The following is a 16,484-nucleotide window of genomic DNA, read 5'->3' on the forward strand; positions in this document are numbered from 1 at the left end:
ACACTTATTGTATTAATGCTGGCCCCAGGGTACAAACATAAACACAGATGAATGTAAATCAAATAATCTTTAAGCATAAAATGTACAGTTAAAAGGTGGCTGGTGAGGGACTGCATGGAGTGGCAAATTCTGCCCAGGCCACTGCACTTCCCCCCCAGAGTGGTTAAAGGACTGATGGATTTTAATTATTCAAGGAGTTTACAGGAACTAGGCCAGTATGCTTTAGATAAAAGCAGATTAAGAGTGGACCTCACATATATCTAGGCAGTCTGAAAAAAGGAGAGATCAGAGGCTACAGAGTGATTTAGATGTCTGTCAAACACAAAAAAATCAAGGAACAGAAAGAGAAAGCTTAACTTGGACAAAAGGCTAAAGGAATTTAGAGAAAAATCCTTTATGGGGAGATTACTCTGGAAGTGGAACATCTCAGGAAAGGCAAATAACAGCAGATACTCTTGCAGTGATTATAAAAAATAGTTACATAACAGCTGTTTTCTCCTGAGATTTAAGTCAAAAGGGGATACAGATGTGGTTTGTCACATTGCTGATGATTCTCTGCCAATATTGGTTTATATGCTTAACTTTCATCAGTCAGGTTAAAGCAATATGTAACATAAATGTCCTTAAAATGAATATACTTTAGACTGCCTGCTGCAGCGAATAGTTTAACCTACTTATCCAAACTATTCAAAGCACATTAGAAATTGAAAAGCAAACTTCTGAGGGGAAAAGAACAACTGAATCTGCCTTTTATCAGAAGGCAAGACAAGTTTAAATCTTACAGTTTTGTGGTAGCTCTAGCAGAGTCCTCATTTTTCGTTATTTTAAAATGTGAGAAGTATTAAAAAAATGATCACAGCAGATAATTTTTAATGGTATTAGCTGTAAACACAACATTACAATCCTCCTCTTTAAACTGAAGTTGGCCTGAGCTTGCTACTTGAAGTGATTGATGTAAGTGATCTCAGAATGAACTGGCATCAAATACCACACAGGAAAATGTGAGATGTGGTGCAATTCTGCAATTAAAACTAATCTGAAATAAAAATACATGCAAGCCCACCCACCCTGAGATACAGCAGTGGACTTTTATTAGTTTTGAGGTTAAAACAATTTTTCACTTACTTTGCTTCTTCATCTCTAGCAACGAGCAGAGACATGTGATTAGAGGCTGATGCTGTTCTCAAGATGTCAACAGCCCTAGAAAGGGGCAGAAAAAGGCCAAATAAATATACCAGGGTGCTGGCAAGAAGTGAGCAGTGCTAGAAGAGCAGGAAAATGGACAAAATGCTAAGGTAGTTAATAATTTTCATGGCCAGGTACAAAGAAAAGAGCTTGGCAGCAGCAAAACTTAAGTGAGCGCCAGGGAATGGAGCAAAAGACAGGCTGTGGTGCATCTGCTGACTGCAATAAACTAGGACTGACCTCTCTTTCCTTCCCTTCTGTCCTCATCCCTCCTTGGGCCACCCTGCTGCCTTCCTGAGCCTCCTTCAGGATTAACAGCCCATCCCAATAAAAGCTACTGCTCAGGTGTGCCTGGCTCAGAATCTCCCTCAGCAATACAAATGGCAATTTTCCTTTGCATTTTCAGTCTCCATCTCCAGCACTGAAAGCTGCACTGATCTCTACAGATCCAGCTACAGTACTGAACCAGCAGGTATTTGTATTAACAGCTTCTACTGCTGTTTTCATACACATTCTGTAATCTGTGTCATTAAGAAACCAGCTGATTCTGCTGTTACAGAAGCATATAAAGTCCTTCACTTTTCTACAACAGTTTTGCTGAATTAGATTTACAGGACAAATTACTTGCGAGTTGAACTCCAAAGATCTCACAGGAGCTGTGCTCTTTCATTCACTGACAGTGTCCAAAATAATCCATGTATAACATTCCAAGCTCTAATAAACATTCAGGAATCAGTACAAACATACCTTTCGTTTGTTACTCCAACCAGGTTTTCTCCATTGACATCCAGAATTAGGTCCCCAGTGAGCAAACGGCCTTTAAATGAAACCAATGGTGATTGATGAATCAACAATTCAAAAATGGTGAACATATTGTATAAAACCAGGTATTAACCCAGGACTTTTCCTTTCTATTTTACATGACTTAATGCATTAAACAACTTTATGACTCCTGGCACCTGATCTTAAGTAAGACAGATAATTGAGATAAGACTAGAACCTATAATCAGTCTTACTAACAACAGAATAGCCAGTAAAAATAACTGTCATTTAGCTATTTGTGTTATTTACACACAGCATAAGTATTTTTGAGACTAGAATTTATATTTTACAGTTATGGAACTAATTTTATTTGACTCCAGCTCTTAACATTACTGTAAGTTAGCATGTATAGATATATTAATGTTTTAGACATCAATAAAGTCAGCTAAAAGATTTTTTAGAACCAATTCTACCTTTTAACATCCTGAAAATCTCAAGTTTAGGAAGTTGAATCAGATTATTTTAAATTATCATGTTGCACAAGACAAGCTGGAATCTCAAAAAAGCCCATACAGAGATCTAGAACAGAAGTCTGTAGTTTAATTATTGCAAATTCTACTGAGAGTAATTTCTTGTCTCCACACAGATCTTAACAACCAGCATACCACCATTAAAAAAAAAGTAATAAAAATTATCAGAACGAATTAAAAGTACTATGTTTATACAGGAAACCCTACTCTTATACCTTATAAATTAAAAGTGACTCAGCACCTCAACACTCACTTAACAGTACTGCCAATTGCCAGAAAGACTGCTAATTGCCTTCACCAGCCATATCTAGATTTGAACACATTTTCAAGACCTGAGTGTATTAAAATCTTTTTCCATAAAGGGTCCAAGTTTCATTTATCTATCTTAAAGTAAGCTAAAACCTCATAGAACTTGACTAAACCATACTATTTTAAATATCCTTACCCACAAAGTAAAATAAAGACTTATTTTGACAGCTTTTTATATGCAGTGTGTTTGTAGGCAAAAAAGTTAAAATTACTTACTATCTACAGCAGCCACCCCCCCAGGTAGAATTCTCTTTATGAAAATCCCATAATCTTCTGCTGTTTGTGCCCGATAACCTCCAATAATTTTAACTCCTGAACAACAAACAAAAAGACAAAAGTGAAAAATTGGTTATTCCAATTGGTTAGAATTGGTTATTCTGTTGTGCTAAATGTATTTGCAGTCAAATCCATGAAAGCCAAATAAACTTTCCTGATGCCAGGTATGAGCTGGCAAAGGTGTTTTTAGGTTTGATTTACTCAGAATAACAGAATGTGCAATCTTAGTTACCTAATCCATTCTGGCAATCAGAGAAAGAGAGGCGGTGAACAGCTCGATTAATTCCATGAGGGCCCATAATGGTCCTAAGGAACAAAATAAAAGTAATCAAGTTACAGAAATGAGACAGAGCTGTATTAACAGAAAATAAACTACAGTGACTGTGTTTTCAACTCAAATACAAACCCAAACCTCCTTTCTCCACTTACAACTTCATATTGCTTGACATCTCTGAGCCATCATCTCCCCAGCCAAAAATCAATCTGTTCATCACAAATATCAGATGCAAAGGTACAATAAATATACAGAATTTACTTCCTTTTCCCCCAAAGCACTTCAGGCTCAACTGTGAATCCCACTTTGTGTAATAAAAGGATTGTGATTAAATATAAACAAAATTCCACAAGCTGGTCCACCTTAACATTTAGGCAAGAAAAACATAAAATCAGTTTTCATTAGGTAATGAATATTTGAACAAAAGCACACCTAAGCCAGTGCATAAAATTATTTCCTAAGAGAACTAAAATATAATTTTTTCTATTTATGGACATAATCTTTTCCCAAATCTCCTAATTTCTTCACCCAACATTGATTTCTTTCTCTATTGTAAAAAAGGCTTCTTTCCAAATTCTTTTGCTTGATCCTCTGTGTACCTTCCCACCCCAAGGGAAAATACCAGGATGGCACTTGGAATTGTCTAAAGGCAGAGAAATATTTTGAAGGCAGTTGATCATGAAACAGAATTTAAAAAGAATACAAAGTAAAATTAGAGCTTTGAAACCTAAATTCACAGTTTCATCAGACTCATGATCAGTACACTGCTCTGAGAACGCAGAGTATTAATCTGGAAATAAATCCAGATTACCCTTTACCAGGTTTTATTTTCATGTAGATGAATTATGGATAAAAAAAATGTTAGTTGTATTATATGTCCTCTGTCCTTTCACTGCAACTTTTTTGGAGCAGACAGCAGATCTCTTCTAGAAAAGAGCAAAAGAACCACAGAGGTTTTTCTGCTTTGACCTACATATTGTGCTACATTAGATAGAGAGTTGTATTTTCTAGAGGGTCCTAGTGAAATGGAACAACAAGAATTCATTAGCAGGGTGGGAAAGAAGATCAAAGTGGAGGACACAGTGACCCAAATCCTTCCACACAACCTAATCCAGCACACAGCCTGAACTCTATGCCTGAAACTGGGTACATCTGCAAAAGCCAGAGTACATCATTAAAAGGTGCTGTGCCAGAAGGAAGAGATAAATCCAGAAGGTTCAAATGTTCTAAAAATTCTAGCACTAGCCAGGAGATCCAGCTTCTAAAGAATATCTGCAGTTCTTTTGGTTTTGTAGAAGAAAACTGGATGAGATTTTTTAATTGAAGGATAAGCACTAGCTCTGAAAAGCAACGATTTCCCAAAACCTCCTATTTCCAAGTATTTGCAAAATTAGCCTTTGCTTTAGAAAGGCCAGCCACGAGAAGAGACCTAATAATTCTAATAACCTTTAGAAACAAAAAGTAAACCTATGCTTCAAGCACTATATAATCTTCACTGCAGTATTTCTTATTTTAGCCTGTTTCACAGGCTAAAAAGAAAAAGCCCAGTGTATTTGGTGTGTGTTTGACAGGACTGCACAGGACCATGCCATGATATGTCAGAGCATAAGGTACCCTTTGTAGGGCTAAAAGTGAACCAAAATGTTTTTACTTAATCACAGCCTGAAAGGAAGAACAAATCCCCAAGCTCAATATTTCTTTAAGAATATTCTTTGGACAACCTCCTACTCCTTCACAAGAACAAAGTATCTTGCATTACTATCCAGTACTGTCACTGCAATTATCCCACAAATTTGTTCTGAGGCTGAAGGACAGCATCCTAGTCATGCTTTGTCCTGACTTGTCTCAGTCTCTGAAATCTTAAACAAGGTACACTGATCTTTAAAATAGGCAACTACTCAAATTTTTTCTCTCTTGCCTTTTGGACTACTGCTGTTGAGTTTGCTCTGCCATTCCCTCTCAGCAGTTTTCACACGGCAGTTTTTTTGTTAATATTAAAAATCAAGAACAAAAGTTACCTCAACCTTGCACAAACCGACACAGAGGTTTTACTTTCGCAAAATCTGAAAAGATCAAATCTCAGACTTTAAGTCTGAAGTCTAGAGTTTGCCAGAAATTGTAGAACTTCTTTAAATACTACCACATAAAATAATGAAATATGATCAAATCTAAGAACAGGACCATTAATAGGAAAGAGAGATCCTAACGGAACTATAATGGATTCTGACAAAGAGGACACAGAGAACACAAAACTGATCATTATTTTTAGTCAGTGGAGAGGAGTAAGATATCTCTGAAACACTGGAATTGTGATGCTGCCACCTACAATTACAAAGAACTGACACTTTGGACAGACAACTTTTACAAGGTACTCAGGTCTGTTTATGCTCTAAAGACTAAATCCCTCCAATACATGCAGTTTAAAATTTACTCTAGCACATAAAAGTAAAGACAAAGATTTTCAAACACCTCAAATTTATTAAACATATCACATCTAGTTGACTTGCAGTGTTAGGGGATTTTTTTCCCATATAACACAGATCTTCAAGTCAAGCTACTTGTCATAGTCATAAAATAAACAGAGCTTTAACAATTTCACTGTAAAATGACTTGGATTCAGTACCCATCCAACATTTATTTTATGTCATCAATTTCAGTATTTGTGAAATGTTAGAATATTTCTCCCAGAGCTTTAGAATCATGCTTAACAGTACAAACAAGGAAACAGGCTTCTAAACCAGTTGGCAGTAGTAACAAAAAATAATCTGATGTTGCTACTCATTTTTTGAGGTCAGGCAAAAGTACCTGTAAGGAAGGTTTTAGCACATAGAGAAGATGTGAGATGAGATGAAATAAACAAGTAAAACTCACCAAAACGTACACTATAACCATCTTATACTGAAATATACTAAACTCAACACTCTAGCTGAAGTCCTGGAATGAAACAGACTAAGTGTGCAACATTTTGTGTAGATGTTACAGTAAGGACAATTAAAATGAACCTGCTTCTATTACTTTTTAGCAGCATACACAAAGAAGTTCAACAAGTTTGGGGTTTATTTCTTTGAGTACTTATGAGAACATACAGCTCCAGATATTCTTCTGCTCTCTATTCCTGAGAAGTTAATAATCATTTATGTGCATAAACAAAATATTTACCTATGTTTATCAACGGGAGAATAATACACTTTACTCACAAAACACGTATCACTTGACACACAAAAATCTAAATTATAAACTCTGGCTGTTGATGAAAAGAAGCTGAAAATTATCAGGTTTTAAATTATCTTTCCTGTACTTTGCCCAATTACAGACTAGAGCAATGCCCTCAGAACTGAATGGTTCAGCATACCAGTATAAAAGAGAGAGACCATCAAAACGCTCTGGTTCATCTTCAGCCCCTGGAGAAAGCAAGGACATCCTTCAGCACAGCAGGAAAAACAAGGACAACGCAACCAAAACACACTGGAGGTTTCCAGTTCAGCTGGATAAAGGTTGTGAGCAGGATGATTTCTGCTAACAAGTAAAAAACCCAAACACAGAGCTCCAGCTGAGCGTTCTGCCTACTTAATCTTCTCTGAAAGCCTCTGCGTCACATGCACTAATTCACCTAGAGAGGTAATGCTTACTTTTTCTCTCTTTGAAACAGCCATTTAGAGCAACTTTAAAGACTGATAAATGCAAAGGAGAAAATTTACTCCACTGTGATTAAGCAATCTAGACACAGCAGCCAAAGGCAAATGCAATGATTAAAAGCAACTTATTTCCTCCCGTTCTTCTAATAATTTATTTACATGCTCCCTGCAAACAAGGTCAAAAGCAGTAACTCATGACCTTTCTAAAGCAATCTTCCTAACACACTGCATTATGCACAGCCACACAAAAGGGAAAGCCAACAAAGCAGACTGGGAGTATTAATGAAACAAATGCCATTATGCTATTACTTTTCATTCTCAGTCATGGTACTGGCTTGTACCATGATCTAACTTGATTTTTAGACTTTCAAGATACAGCAGTCAAAAGTCAACACAGAGCTTGTGTTATTTATTTTCTCTAGAAATGTAAGCTGACATGTACTTTTCTGGGAAAGGAAACAAAACTGTCAAATTTATGTCATTACACTGGGAATAATGTAGTTTAAGAAGCCAAATGTATCACCCCTTTCCCAGAGGTCAGATCCTGTGATAGGAGACTTGGTCTTACAGAGAGATGCACATTTTCAGAAATTCTGAGCATTGACATCAGTTTGGTTAATGAATGTTTCCTTCCAGGCTTGCCTCAGAAGTACCCCTACTACTCCCCCTCTCTCAAAAGATCACAAGACGACTTCAGCTTGAAATGAAAGCCTACTACCCTGTGTTCACTGAGGGCTTTAAGTAGAAAGGTGAATCCTCTCTAGCCAGGAGCAACCCTGTGATCAGACAGCATCTGTCAGGTCTGGAGGTGCAGCAGGACGGCTCGGCTATGCCAGGAATGCAAAAGCTTATCTCAGGCATATTTTTTTTTTTTTTTTTAAAGCTGCAGTGACTGTGGTTTCATTAGCAGATAATCCTTCTGGGGAAAGGATCCCTTTGCTGAGCGACAATATGCTGAACAGTGTTCACAGAGAGTGGTCAGTCCTGAAAGCCTGCAACGCACACAAAGAAGGGGCAGAGTGACCCACCACAGATTAAGGAGCAGATCAGAGATGGAAATGGGAACATAAAGCAGCCTTCCTAGTTCCCAAATAGTGAAAAGGCCCAGTGGCACAGTGACCACATCCATTCAGAGATTAAAATTTGCCCCTTTGCAGCGTTTCCTCAGTCAGCTCACTCTGCTGCTGTTACCGGCACTACAGAAAAACCATTGATATTTTAAGCCTCATATCAATTAGATTTGCTCTAGGCAAGGTTACAGAAGATAAAGTACCAATAGATTTTCTCCAATAAAACAACCTCTGTACTTAACATCAGTGGAGTTCAATTTGTGGTATCAAAATCAGGAGCATTTGTCAAAATACATCACTCAGACTAACCAGTGTCACATTTTCTGCTATAGAAATCCACCAATTAACACACTGCTCAAGTCTCTCCAATTTCCTTGTTAAAAAGGAAAAAGTTATTTTGATTAAACCAGACATGGCAAACTTCTACACAATTTAAGCAGATATAAAGTAGTATTAGTCTTACTGCTCTCATCTCATTAGAGTTATTACCAGTAATACATGACTTGTTCAGAAGATTGCTCCTCCACTCCTTCTTCCAAGTAAATTGTGCTTTGTTCAGCTTCCTGAACTCATCCCCAAGGCTTCTATCCCTCTTTACCTTCAAATTCTGTTGCTGTGCTGCTTTTAATGAGTGACAGCATTATTGCTTCTCTTGCAAGTGCTCTGCCTTTCAAGAATGTGCTCAGAGGAACACAAATTACTTTTTACTTCCAGAAAGATCTAGGAAAATTGTAAGTCAAAACTCCATGAAATTTAGTATAAATAAGTAAGACTCAATTTTCAAGAGTTGTCATTTGTTGTTAAGTAAGATTCATTTCCAAGCAGCTGGGAAACTATTCCTTTCTGGCAACATTTGTAATTACAACTTGTTTTTCCCAAGGGAAGTTTTGCAATACTTTAGCAACTGAGATAGATTACATGATAATTTAGCAGATGACAAAAAGATCTGCAGAATCTTTGGAAGTTTGATTCACAAGATGAATAAACCAAAGGCCTTCTAAAAAAACCTATACAAATCCACTATGCAACTGTAGCTTTTCAGCTTCACTAACCCCAAGTTCAGATTTTAAGGACTGTAGGCAAAGGAATGCTGTATCACACAGCATGGATGAGCACTCAGTGTGATCCATCCAAACCCACTCATTATTCAAAATACATTCAGCTTATTACATTCTGCTATAAAGTTTAAAAGAAAACACAGGTCATTATACAGCAACTGTTAAGCCTAAAAAAAGCTTGGGCAACATTGTAATTGTATAGAAACATGAATGGTTTGAGGCTAACCCCCTGCACAGAGAAGAAAGGTATGATTTGAAGTTCAGGTAACTTATAACCTCAGTTAACATATAACCAAGTCCATTCTGGGAAGCATCATCTCCTACAAGAAATAAAAGTACAGAAAATTACAGCCTGCCATCAGCATGCAGCTGAAGTGCAGTTTTAGGTGCCTTTCCTGTTCATCTCTAATGTGAAAAATCGCCTTTGGAATACAGCGAGCTAGGAACTACTCATGTAAACTACTCATCTTTCACATGACTCTAGCAAGCCACAGCTGTCTCAAAGATGTATCTTTGTGATCACATACCATGAACTTCCATCAGACAAGCAGAGTTTTGGTTTCTCCAGGTCCCAGTAAAAAGCAAGTCAGTTTTTTTAATGTTTTGTGGTTTTTCTTTTCTAACCAATCAAGTTATTTAAGAGGTGGCGTAATTCTAAATCTATGTTAATTTTTTTATTATTCTTCTGAATACTCTTTGCTGGATTCTATTGCACAAGTACAACAAACATGGTAAGTCCAGCAAGAGCTGCCTGTGCCTGGTTTTAATTCTGGTTTTGATGACAGCATTGGCATGGTTATTTGGCAGTTTGGAAAGGGTCTGGGTTTACACTTTTAAATCATGACTGAATCCATGTTTGACATTTAGAATGTGATCCAACTCTTAAGTGGGAAAGACTATGTTTTATAGAATGAACATAATTTTTTTACATCCTGTGACATTGGTAAAAATACGATGGTTCCTAAGTACTACATATAAAATATTAAAGGTATAGAGACAGAGTATTCTGAAAAAGTAATGCACTGTAATACAAAACCCCCAGTCTTATGCTACTGCAGGTACCCCAGATGTACAAAGAAGTTATCTACTATATGCAAATATATTTTCATGGCTCAGAAGCAATAAATTAAGAAATCTCTATGCAGGGTTTTATCTCCACAAAACTAGTCCTAACCAAGTGCAGATTAAATTAATGAAAAGCTTAAGGGACGACTCCTCCCTTAAAGTGTAAATTCACTGGTGTTGGTGTCAACTTTCCTACGGCGTTACTGCAGACTGCTTCAATATCAAAGTTATTTTTCTTTAAGCCTTCATCAAGACAAGATCCTACTAATGACATGGCAAAAATTTTAATATTATGATCCATTAATTGTATTTCTGTATCTAGGGAAAAAAAGTACTTACTCCTTCTCTGTATTTGTGAGGGGATCTGTACTGGACATCTTCTTAGAAGCACTACTAAAATAAAAGTTCAAAGTAAGAGTTCTGACACATGAAGAACAGGCTCCTACCCAGGATTAAAATCTTCTAAAATAGGAAAAAAACAGATTACAATTCTAGGATTATGCAACATAACTGCAGAAGGCAAAGACAATTCCTTTTTTTTTTTTCCATTTAAAGTTACTTGGAAAGGGAATGGTGTTTTGTGTGTCTTGTTTTCTCATGGTTTTTTTACTTACTCTCTGGTATTTAGTGTCTCTGAACATGAAGTACGTGGAACAGGCCAAAACACACAAAATGGGCTTACATACCACTAATGCAGCAAAAGCCTCCAGAAATTGACATTGTATTTTTATTAGTACATACAACAGGTTGACAGGAAATACAACCCTGGATGTACTGAACTACAGTCATTTCAGAAACTGCTAAAAAAGCATTAATGTAAAAAATATCCATTTGTATCAGCAGCAGCAAATCTTCCTGACCTTGTGCACGGCTGAGCCCTCACATGCCACAACCCAGAACAGGAATTATTTCCAAAACAAGAGGGGCAAGGAACTCTCCCAACACGCAGGCAAAGACCGTTCAGGTGCTCCTGGCACCAACGTCACTCCACAGACCCCGGCCAAGATACAGCAGAACCCCCAGGTGCAGTGTGAGCCTCCACAAAACCACCCCAATTCCTGCACGTCTGTACTTCTTGTGTGAAAAAGATGTTAAATCCAGTTGGAATGCCACAAATGCTCCTGCAGTAAACGTCTTCAGGTTTTGCTCACTAAAGAACCAAAAAGTCATCTGAAGACAGGGGAAATAACACAGTATGGCTACACTGAGCCTTTATCATTCTCTTATTCAACGTGGAAAATGAAGTACCGGGAGCTGCCAGTCTTTGTGTAATTCACCTTACTGGAAGTGCCACAGAAGAGGGACACAGCTCTAAAGCAATAAATTCAAGTAATGCTACAGCAAATTTTATTACAGTGCCCGGCACCAGCCGCGTGAAAAACTATTGTTTGTGAACTTGCCCGACTTCGCCCGTCCTCAGGTTACTGCTGGTTACTAACAGCGCTCGCTGCCTTTGCAGCGTGTCAGTATCTCTGCCGGAACAAAAACAAATCCCTAGAAATGAAACTAACGAGAAGCAAAGCACCGGAGGAAAAAAGGAACAAACAAACAACCGGTGTTAAGTGTCTACAAAAGGGGAGAAACTGCAGGCCCCAGAAGGACCACCCGGAGCAGCCCCGCACCCAGCGCCCGTCCTGGGGCCGCCGGCGCGGAACCACCTGAGGGATAACCAGGCATCAGCGGGACCCGGGTCATCCCTGCGGTACCAGGTACCTCCGGTGCGGTGTACCTGCGGGACCACCGCCCCTCCCGGTGACCCCGCTCCTGGCCGGCCTTTCGGTGCCACTCCCGTCCGGCACAGCCCACTCGGTGCGGGATCGGAGCCGTGGAACCCCGCCGGCCTGTGGGCTACTCCAGTTACCTCGTACACAACCTGCGCCCGAGCCGTCCCGCTGGCGGGCGAGGAGGGGGCAGCCACGGACGGCTCCGCCGGGACCCCCTCGCTCAGCGCGCTCTGAGGGGGCGCAGAAAGCGATGATGCGATGGCGGCTCGGCCCACCCCCGCCCTCTACTTTCCCTCCTCCTCCCGCCCCCGTCCCGCCCTATTCCCCACCCGTTCCCCGGCCGCCCGTCCCGAAAGCCCCCGCGCTGCGGTCATGGCGCTGTGCGGGCGGGGCTGGGCGCGCTGTGCCCGCGGGCTGCGGCTCGGGGCCTTGCCCCGGCCCGGGCTCTGCGGGACCCGCGGCGTGCGGGGCTCCAACCCCTTCACCCGGCAGCAGGAGGAGGAGTGGCGCCGCAGGAACCGCTCGGCCGTGGGCTACATCGCGGCGGCGGCCGTGGGCATGGTGGGGCTGTCGTACGCGGCCGTGCCGCTCTACCGCCTCTACTGCCAGGTACGGGGGGCCCGCGGCCGGCGCCGGTTCCGCGGGCGCGGGGCCCTCACTGCCCTTCCCTGACAGGCCACGGGGCTCGGCGGGACGGCGGGCACGGGGCGCGACGTGGAGCGGATCGAGCGCATGGAGCCCGTGCGGGACCGGCTCATCAGGGTCACGTTCAACGCCGACACGCACGCCAGCATCCAGTGGAACTTCAAACCGCAGCAGAGCGAGATCTACGTGAGTCACCGCCTTCCCCCCGCGCAGAGCCGTGCTCACGCTTGGAAGAGGCCTTTAGGATCACTGTGCAGCCGGCACTGCCGCTGCAGCCACTAAACCACAGCACCCACACCAGGTCCAGATCCCCTTGAGCAGCTCGAGGGATGGCGACTCCACATCCCTGGGCAGCCCTTTCCAAAGCCTGACTACACCAACAGTGGAAAATGTTTCTAATATCTAATGGCAGTCTCCTCTGTCTCATCCCAAGGCCGTTTCCTCGGTGCTCTCAGTGCAGGCACGGCACAAGGGCCCGATCCCCAGCTCCTGTTGTCAGTAGTTCCAGAGAGCAGTCGTGTTCCACTTGAGCCGCCTGTGCTTTGCGACTGAACAACCCCAGACACGTTCTCTAGAACTTTGATCAGCTTTGTTGCCCTTTGCTGCTCCAGCAGCAATGCTCCAGCATGGCAGTGTCCTTTTTACAGGACATTGGGTGTAGCTGTCCCTCTGCCACCCCATTAAACTATCGAAAGTTATTGAAACTATAGTTATGTATATACTTTGTGGTACATACATCACATGCACATTGTACATACATCATAAAAGTATATACATACTTAAAAATATATAGTATAACAGTATATCAAAATCTGTACTGTTTCTCCTATTGCCCTATCCTTTTGCCCCATCCATACAGGAACTTTTTCTTAGCATTTAAAAAATCACAAATTAACTTTTCTGTTTCAGATTAGTTCTCAAAATAAGGAGTTATGCTTCTAAATAGTTTCTGGGTTCAGTACTGAAAGAATAACCTCAGAAATTAAATGCACACCATATCTAAATCAGCATATTAAAAATGCTCTGTGTGCTGTTGAACTGCTGAGGATAATAGAAGACTCAGGCAAAATGGGTAAGATTAAAAATACACAGAACAGTATTGAAGCTTTTAATTTTGAATAGAGATGAACTGCATGTAATCAAAAATGTTTGTGAAATAACCAATTTGAAACAGTAATAGAGAAAATTAATTCTAGATAAAATCTAAAGAACTTGGTTTGAGGGGTGGAGGGCTGCAGTGAATTAAAAAAAAAAAAAAAAGAAAATCACTGTACAATTATGTTATACAGGTGGTACCAGGAGAGACTGCACTGGCATTTTATAAAGCAAAAAATCCTACTGACAAACCAATAATTGGAATCTCCACCTACAACGTTGTCCCGTTTGAAGCAGGACAGTATTTCAATAAAATACAAGTAAGTGTGAACAAAGCAAAGATTGCATTTTCCTTTACACAAAAGAAAACGGTTACCCATAAATTGCATTTTAATCCTGGACAACATTCTTCATATGCCAACATTTTAAGTAAATACCTTTTTTTTCCCCGAATTATAAAGTGCATCAGTTCATCCTTAGCTTTACTGCCCTCACACCAAGCCGCTCATCCCATCAGAGTGGCTCCAAAATCTGTTATTTATCACCCCTCTGAGGGCAGGCAGAACGATGTGAGCTGGTCTGGCCCCTTGACACCTTTACACACTTCATTAAAAGCTAATATATTTTCTTCCTATATCACCACACTAACAAAATTGCTGTCTTGTTGCTCATCTTATTGATCATTCCCAGGATTTCAGGGGTGTAAAGGGAATGGGAGTTTATTTGAAACCATTAAGATTTCTCTCATGTTGGCAGACATAAAATTTGTCATCACTATTGTTGTCTAACTGTGGATTTTTTTTCCTCCCACCTGCAGTGTTTTTGTTTTGAAGAACAGAGGCTAAATCCTCAGGAGGAAGTGGACATGCCTGTCTTTTTCTACATTGACCCAGAGTTTGCAGAGGACCCCAAAATGGCTAAAGTTGATTTGATCACTCTCTCTTACACCTTCTTTGAAGCAAAGGAAGGACAGAAGTTGCCACTTCCTGGGTATCAGTAACGGGCATTCTCTACAAAATCTGACTTCTGCTACATCTGAGTGCCAGTTTTGATATCATTTTTCCTTGGAAGAAAAAACTAGAGGAATACTGTGCAGTATGAAATTATATTATTAAACCTCCATGGGCACATGCTGTTATGAAAGTATATGTATATATATTTTTTTTTTGGAAACCAACTTAATGTATCCCTATTTCTTAGGGATAGTATTTCTTCATCAGACAGTGGAAGGGAGTACAATGTTCTTGAAGTAGAGAGGGTTTTCTCAGGCCATCTTTTTGTAAGATGTTGTCTGAATACCACAAGGCAAATTTTTAAACCAATGTGTAAATTAAGATCTTCTTTAAAACACAGAAGAAAAAAATCAGTTGATAAAGCATCTAAAATTCCATTGCTGGCTCCAGAAAATAACTTCAATGTTAAGTTAATTTAGAAAAAGGTAAACCCAGAATAAATTAAGGTAATCTCATAACTAAACAGTTAGACTGTTATTTCTGTGTAAGGCTCCCTGGCACAGGAGGAGAAGATGATTCAGAAGGTGATGCACTCTCATGTTATTACTGAATCAGTAGTTCATTTGGTAAGAGCAGACTGCTCTAAAGCTGTTATCATGAGAATAGTAATTTAAGCGTAAGCATATCAGATCTGTGGGATGCTTTCCACTTGGAAACACCATCTTATTTCTGTGTTGTGTCCCACTCATTGGAAGTATCTGTGCTGCTGTTGAGTGCACTTTGCCTCTGCAGAGGGCTCTACATGGGCAACTCCACAAGAGACAAGCTTGGCTTGTGTCCAACATGCTTTGAGCGTAGGGCAGGGTGTAACAACTGCTCTGAATTGTAGCTGAATGAACAGCAGGCTGTCTCCTCAAAAGCCAGGACCAGCCCATTCAGAGGCTGAGCTGGCCTGAGCCTGCCCAGCAGTGCAGCAGCTCTCCAGGAGGACTCTTCCCCAGCAGAACAGGCAAGTGGTGTTTATGTAACTTTTGGGCATTATCCGTGCAGTAGGTCTAATCACACCTCATCACTGCCTTGCAAACCAGGAGCAAGTTGCAGAGGAAGTTTAACTAACCTGCTCATTTTCAGATAGAAAATATCAGCCAGTATCTCTTCTGCTGGGCCACGTCTTTCTACGCCTTCCAGCAGAGAAGATCTAACAAAGTAAGGGTGATGTTGGTTACCTTGGACTCTGAAAAGGCAATGGTACTTCAGAAATAATTTCTAGTTACTTAAGTGTCAATTATATTTGCATACAGCAACTCAAAAACTGCTTTTTTGAAAATAAATGGATGCTACCTTTAAAATCCATTATTGTACCAATTACTTGTGATGGTTAAACAGATTTTGGATGACATACAGGTCTTTACTGTGTATTAAAGATTGAAAACTTTTCATTCTTTCATCTCTCTAATGCATTTTAATCAGAAGAACATGTGGAGCCCACACAAGTGAAATATATCTGTATGAAGATAGCAGCAAGCTTTATAATTCCAGTACGCTTTAGAAATAAAAAAAGTAACATCAAGACAAATCTTTGAATCCAGGCTAGGGGGAAAAAAGCCCCACTTCTTACCTCAGTTGTCTTTAGTCCATTGTCCTTCTGAAAGCTGAAATGATTATGGCAGTTCTCCACCCATTGCTTTATTCTGGCCACATTCTTTTAGAAGAAAAAACTGGCAAGTGCTAGTTCCATAAAAATGTGGGTTTTCTGCCTGAGTTTGAAATTTGCACAGATACTGAGCACATTCCCTCTATAATACAGGCTCTAACCTTGGTAATTAGCCAGTTCCCTTCCATCTCTGTGACCATGGTGCTTCTTTAAACATGGAGAGGTTCCGTCAGCAATCGCCCATTACGG

The 16,484-nt window shown here is 40.2% G+C and overlaps 2 protein-coding genes across 3 annotated transcripts in view; one reads left to right on the top strand and one right to left on the bottom strand.

The window, feature by feature from the left end:
* Window positions 1–12,152, bottom strand: part of STXBP4 (syntaxin binding protein 4) — a 69,300-nt gene extending 57,148 nt beyond the window's left edge. Inside the window, exons 1-6 of one of the 2 annotated variants that reach the window (XM_041485846.1) lie at window positions 12,026–12,152; window positions 10,504–10,557; window positions 3,295–3,368; window positions 3,003–3,098; window positions 1,933–2,002; window positions 1,126–1,200 (exon numbers count right to left, since the gene is read on the bottom strand). In XM_041485846.1, the coding sequence (XP_041341780.1) occupies window positions 1,126–1,200; window positions 1,933–2,002; window positions 3,003–3,098; window positions 3,295–3,368; window positions 10,504–10,541 (353 nt within the window). In that variant the 5' untranslated portion in view covers window positions 10,542–10,557; window positions 12,026–12,152. Of the gene's footprint in view, window positions 1–1,125; window positions 1,201–1,932; window positions 2,003–3,002; window positions 3,099–3,294; window positions 3,369–6,688; window positions 6,757–10,503; window positions 10,558–12,025 lie in introns of those variants that run through there. The other variant, XM_041485847.1, reaches the window with a different exon arrangement.
* Window positions 12,147–15,099, top strand: LOC121363396 (cytochrome c oxidase assembly protein COX11, mitochondrial). Its single transcript, XM_041485681.1, has 4 exons — window positions 12,147–12,497; window positions 12,564–12,719; window positions 13,823–13,948; window positions 14,446–15,099. Exons 1-4 carry the CDS (start codon window positions 12,147–12,149, stop codon window positions 14,626–14,628), a joined length of 816 nt encoding a protein of 271 aa, XP_041341615.1. The 3' UTR covers window positions 14,629–15,099.
* Window positions 15,100–16,484: the final 1,385 nt, after the last annotated feature.

Source organism: Pyrgilauda ruficollis, unplaced genomic scaffold, assembly GCF_017590135.1.
Source record: "Pyrgilauda ruficollis isolate IOZ18807 unplaced genomic scaffold, ASM1759013v1 scaffold72, whole genome shotgun sequence".
NCBI classification, from domain to species: Eukaryota; Metazoa; Chordata; class Aves; order Passeriformes; family Passeridae; genus Pyrgilauda; species Pyrgilauda ruficollis.